Here is a 6487-nt window from a genome sequence, read left to right as displayed (position 1 = left end):
CACACGACGTACCATCACGACAGTCACAAGTCGACTACTGAGCGCACCAAATTCCCTGCAGCACAGATAGGCCAAGCGATGTAGCGTGATCACCTGCAGCCAATGATGGCCAAGCGGGGCGTGTCATCACGAATCATATGAGTCGAGTGTGTGTCTTGACCTCCGCCGAACCCCTGAGACTGACTCACCGAACCCCTGGGGTTCGATCGAACCCAGGTTAAGAACCACTGGTATACTGTATATTGAAGTATGAAGTCTACTGAATCTGATATATACAGAATAATATTTGGAGGGCCTATTCATCAATTAATATGTGATAATAATGGGCAATCTTAATCTAAAAATATGCAAGCAAAGACAGTGTCATCATATCGATACAATAATATATATAGGTAAGACCATTCTAAGAGGAGAAGTCGTTTTTTGTGTGTTTTTTTATAAATTGGTATCTGTATCGGCCGATCCTGAGGAAAATAAACGGTGATCGGTATCGGCCCAAAAAATTCAGATCGGGGCATCCCTAAAAGCTATCATGTCTCCCTGTCTCATTCTTTCCTGCATTTCAGGCAATGGAGGTTGGTTGTCTTTTTTTGAGAGGCAACAGGGAGAATAAAGTGTAAAAAAGTAATTGTTTGGTTGCTTAAAGTAAACTATTTTAGTAACTTTTTATGAGATATCTGTTCTCTCTTTTTAGGGAAAAAGAAACATTGAAATTCTGATTAAAATGTTTCAACTGTGAATCTGGATATCTACATAATTGTAATTGGGATGGATATACTATGCGCCTCGCAAGAGCCATGTATCTACTCGCACACAGAAATTCTAGTTTCAAAACGCTCCAAAAAGCACCATTTGCATATTAAAATCACAAATAATTTCTTCCGGGGGAGAGTGCCCCCGGACCCCCCTACCATAACTTGGTTTCAGACCTGTCACCTTTTTCACTCTTGGGAGTTTGCAGGTCTGAAAGAATCAGGAGATAGGCTCCTGCTCCTCCTCTATGGGCCACTAGGCTTGAGAACCATTGGGTTTTCTTTTTCAGAGGACTTGAGAAAGCACACCTTGTTATGATGATCCCAATCACACAAAACATACAGTAGCTATAGGCAGGGGTGAAAATTAACTTTTTGGCTCAAGGTGAGTCACCTGCAGAGGGGACTGTAGATGAAAAAATCTACCGGCCAAGTTTTTTTTTTTCAGATGGCCTTCCGAAATCTAGTCGCCAATTGGAAATTTGACCTGCATTTGGCCGGTGGCAGGTGTTAATTTTCAGCCCTGGCTATAGGCATTAAAACAAACATTGCATTGATTCTATTTCTTTATGAAATAAATAACAATTATTATTTTAAAGAATACTGTTGTTATTGCCCATTTTTGGTGTAACATTTGAGCGGAATCATTATCTGTAGGCTAAAATTTGTGTATGTGTGAGAAGAATTGTCTGTCAAACACTGTGCCTCTTCCTCCCTAGGATGGCAAGCTGTGGCGAGGTGGACGTCTCCCCCGGCCGCTCCACCCCCCCCGCGCCGGAGTGCGCCATCTGCCTCCAGAGCTGCGTTCACCCCGTGCTCCTCCCCTGCCGCCACGTCTTCTGCTTCCTGTGTGCGAAGGGAGCCTCCTGGCACAGCAAGCGGTGCGCCCTCTGCCGACAGGAAGTGCCCAAGGACTTCCTGGAGCGGCCCACCCTGCTGTCACCCGAGGAGCTGAAGGCAGCGGCCGCAGGGGTGCGGGGCGGGGTGGGCGGTGGCGCCGTGGTTGGAGGAGACCACGCCTGGTACTACGAGGGACGGAACGGCTGGTGGCAGTACGACGAGCGCGCCAGCCGCGAGCTGGAGGAGGCCTTCGCTACGGGCAGGAAGAGCGCAGAGATGCTGATCGCCGGCTTCCTGTACGTGGCCGACCTGGAGAACATGGTGCAGTACCGCCGTAACGAGCACGGGCGCCGGCGACGCATGAAGCGGGATGTGGTGGACGTCCCCAAAAAGGGCGTGGCCGGGCTCAGGCTGGACCCTGATCCTGCGCCCGGCACGCCGCTGGCGGCTGATTATTTGACAAGGTGCTCGCAAGTAGCCGGGGGCCTGGCCGGTCTGGTCCCTGTTCCCCCGGTCAGACCCCCGACGGTCCTGGGGGGCCACCTGGTCAGCCCCGCCTCCCCCTCGCCCCCCTCCGTGGAGGACTCACTCTCCCAGCTCCTCATCAGCCAACCAGAGGGCGAGGAGGAGGAAGTGGAGACGGCCTCAAGCACCAGCCACGCGTACGACTCAGCGTCTGGTAGCAGTGAGGATGAGGAGGATGAGGAAGGCCCGGGGTGGGAGAGAGGGAGAGCGGGGGCCGCGGGGCACAGACACAGAGGGCCACAGTGGCGGCTGAGGTACAGCCAGCCGGAGAGACCGCCCCCTGGTGGAGGCTCCTCCCGTGGAGGACCGAGCACTAGCTCGCGCAGCCCCGACAGCCAATGACTGACTGAAGTCTGACTGGACCACAGACAGTTTGACCACACTGAATCACGGTGGGTCAATGCACTCAAATCAGCCAAGCAAAAAAAAAGCTAAATGGAGGAAAGAGAATTATGGCAATGAGGAACTTGTTGGAAGACTGTCTTAGTGGACACACCATTTACATGCAGTAGCCTTTACTTCAGCCAGCAAAATAATGCATAGTTGTACCTGCAAATCATCAGCCGTAAGATACAACCCCAGATGCATATCTTTCCCACCTATACCACTGACCAACTGAGAAAGCACCTTTCAATGTCAGTAATTATTTTCACTGTAAGATGTTGATGATTGTTATCTAAATCTGCCTGATCAAGTGAGGTTTTTAAACATGCTTGTTTTTGTGTGCGTTGAGCTCTGATATAATCGTAATGTAGTCTGTTTGATAATGTGTGATGTTACTGTGTGTGAGGGATGCAGAAATCCAAATCAGCATACAGTTTTGGGTTTCTGTTTGTGTATTATTTGAATACATCTGTCAATTTCTCATGTTGTGTGTCTTAATTCTTAAGGACATTGGACACTCAACCCCTGTGTGTTTGTCTTTGTTTTGACCCAGTAAATATTTTTAACATAGTTTATGTTTATGTATTCACCAGTCACAATGGCAGGCAAAATATCCTACTTTGTTCATTTGAACATATAAGGGAACTGAAAATGTGTATTAAAGTCTAGATCCAATTACTGTGATATCACACAACATGAACTTGCATTGTGGTATGGACTGAACCAAAGTGCTCTGAACGGTGTGCTCTATATCCACATGAGGGCGCTATTGTCAAAGGTTTCACCGCTTCTCTCGCTGCTTCAACCCCCACTGGCTCACCCTGGGTACTGTCTCGTGTCCTACTTGCCAACCACATGACAACCTTATAAACACCGCTTTAGCCAGCTATGCTTTGGATGGCGTGGGTGGGCGGTGTACGGTATGTTCCAGGTCTTGAAGCAGCCTGCTTCAAGACTTCCACCATCATCCCCGTCCCCAAGAAAGCAAGGATCACTGGCCTCAATGTCTACTGACCCGTCGCCTTGACCCCTGTAGCAATGAAGGTTTTTGAGCATCTTGTTCTGCGGCATCTCAAATCCATCACAGACCCACTCCTGGATCCCATCGCCTATAGAGCCAGCAGGCCAGTGTACGACACAGTTAACATGGCCCTTCACTTCATTCTCCAGCACCTGGAGTCCACAGGCACTTACTCCAGGATACTGTTTATGAACTTCAGCTCTGCTTTCAACACCATCCTTCTGCTCACCCTGGAGGCATTCCAGATGCACGTACCCGACCCCACCTGCAGGTGGATCACAGACTTCCTGTCAGACAGGAAGCAGCACGTGAAACTGGGCAAGCATGTCTCTGATTCCAGGACCATCAGCACAGGCTCCCCCCTGTGCTCTTTCCCCTCTACTCTTCTCCCTGTACAGGAACAGCTGCACCTCCAGCCACCAGTCTGTCAACCTCCTGACTTCGGCGGAGGACACCAGCCTCATCGGTCTCATCTCCAAGAGCAACGAGTCCACCTACAGGCGGGAGATCGACCAGCTGCTGTCCTGGTGTGGCCTGAACAACCTTGAGCTCAACGTTCTTAAAACAGTGGAAATGATTGGATGATTGTAGACAATAGAAAGAATCCAGCCCCTCCCCTCACACTGAATGACAACCCAGTGACCACTGTAGACTCCTTCAGCTTCCTGGGCACCACCATGTGCTGGCATCTTTGCTATTTGAACAGAACTTTTTCTAGACCATGCACCCTTTCAGATTAAGGTGACCAGATTTATGAAATTTCCACTTCGGCAGTCAAAAGTCATTAAATATCATAATGAAATTAAAAAATTAAAAAAATTATGGTTACATGTATTTTGGCACATTTATATTTCCCAAACTCTGTCAAACATTTTTGCCAAACTTGGTCTTGCTTACACAACGGGGTGTTCTACATCAGGGAGCATGTCTGTGGCACTCAGGCTGCCTGCTGTGTGGTCCAGTTGTCATAGAGCAAATGATGGAATATCATAAACGGCTATAGTGAAAAAAGTAAATAGCTGCAGTAAAGAGCTTTATTTATTTTACCTTCATGCTTTGCTTGCCGGGGCCTCTCTGCTCCTCCTCTGCCAGATCACCTGTTGACATGGGGCCTCAAGTCTCCTTGATCCTGGTGGACCTGTGCACATCAATACCACACAGAGGAGATAGGAGAAACACTGCTAAGACAATTTTGAAGAGACATATAGCCTACTATCAATATCAACAGACATATGGGAATGATGATAGATAATAACGTATGTATCTATGCAATAACACTGAGCAGCCTGGCGGGCAGACATAATTTCCTGTGAACAACTATGCAAAATACATTTTTAGAAGCCTAGCGCTCAATGATTTAGCCATTTGTAATTAAGATGGAACAAAATTGTGTTTTAGCCAGAAGGCTTTGTTATGAAAAACGTGTATTTTTATAGTTGGTCCCGCCCAACAAGGACGCAAGATGGAACGAGGAAGTGACTTTTTGTTATAAGTTCTGTGGGTGCGAAACAGTTTTTCAACCATATCATCTTCATAAATACCACATACACCAAACATATTATTTTGTTTGATACTTTGTATACTTGCATTGATTGGAAAGCCCGGCAATATTGATTACGGCTAGAAGACGACAAGGTGCATAAGCATTTCATCTCCAACTCCTAAAAAGAGGGAGGAACGCTAAGTTTCTGTTGAAGCAAACGCAAAGAGCGTTGGTGGCAGTGGAGGAGTGGGGGAACACTTGGGGCTTTAGAATTCTGGCTGCAAAGACCAAGTACATGATTTTTGGGTACAAGAGGAAGTTACCTGACCTGGGGTTGGTTATGTACTGTATGGGTTTCCTCTATAGAGGGTTAAAGTTTTAAATTTTTTCAAGGTCCCCATTCACATCCATTGTATGACCAAAACGGTGGTAGAGCAATTATCAGACTTTCTCAAAAGTGCTAGTTTTGTCAACGTTTTGATCTGAACCATTGTATATTATCATAAGTAACCTTAAAACAGGGCTAAACATGCATTTTCCCTTTACTACTCCTTTAATGGCGATAATTAGGTCGTCCTCAGGCGAGCTTGACAGCGAAGTCTCCAATCATTTCGGTCTTCCATACATCCAGCCAGTTCCGCAGAACTCTCCACTCCTGCATCCCTCCTCACTACTGTACATCCACGTATGTTGGTGTGGGACGTCCTCTTAATCGGTGCCCGTTTGTTGGCTCCCAGAGCACCAGCTTGCTGGCTGGGAGTTCATGGTGTCTGTGGCAGTGGCCAGCAAGTTTCATCCTCCTGGATGCCACTTTCTCACTCATCTTTGGTAGCCCTCCATACAGATGCTTGTTGGTAACATGCTCGTTCTGGTCAAGGTCAAGGTCAACTTTATTTATAAAGCATGTTTAAAATCAACCGAAGTTGCACCAAAGTGCTGTACAATATATAAAATAAACTAAAACAAAAAACAGAATAAAGTGCACATAATCACAGAACAATAAAAGGACAGGACACAAAACAGGACAAGGGATGTACTGTAGGCTATCAGGCCTCAAAAGCCAGTGAAAACAAGTGCGTTTTAAGCTGAGACTTAAAGAGCCCTAGGTTCTGTGCGTGTCTAATGTGTGGAGGGAGGCTGTTCCAGAGCTTTGGGCCAGCCACCGCAAAAGCTCGGTCACCCTTGGTCTTAAGTCTCGATCTAGAGACTCTTAAAAGAGTCTTGGAGGAGGACCTCATGGTTCTAGATGTCGCCTGAACTTGAATCAGTTCAGCCAGATAGTGGGGGGCCAAACCATGTTCTGGTTCACATTTAGTACCACACGCAGCATTCTGGTGTAGCACCCATCCAGAGACTTCTGCAGGGAGGGCTTCAGGGTCCAAGTATCACAGCCGTATAGGAGGACAGACTCCCCGGTCGCATGGAAGAAGCTCAGTTTTATGTGTCGAGGGAGATTGGAGTTCCACATACTATTCATGCCAT

At 47.3% G+C, this 6487-nt stretch overlaps 1 protein-coding gene across 1 annotated transcript; it reads left to right on the top strand.

Annotated features, from left to right (window-relative positions):
- Positions 1 to 1472: 1472 nt before the first annotated feature.
- LOC311321933 (E3 ubiquitin-protein ligase rnf146-like) lies at positions 1473 to 2982 on the top strand (the record flags this gene model as incomplete). The annotated part of the gene is made up of 1 exon (XM_084453948.1): positions 1473 to 2982. One exon carries the CDS (start codon positions 1473 to 1475, stop codon positions 2457 to 2459), a length of 987 nt encoding a protein of 328 aa, XP_084310074.1. The 3' UTR covers positions 2460 to 2982.
- Between the last annotated feature and the right edge of the window lie 3505 nt (positions 2983 to 6487).

This window comes from Borostomias antarcticus (assembly GCF_949987555.1).
Source record: "Borostomias antarcticus genome assembly, chromosome: 19".
Lineage (NCBI taxonomy): Eukaryota > Metazoa > Chordata > Actinopteri > Stomiiformes > Stomiidae > Borostomias > Borostomias antarcticus.
This window is presented reverse-complemented; position numbering and strand designations above follow the sequence as displayed.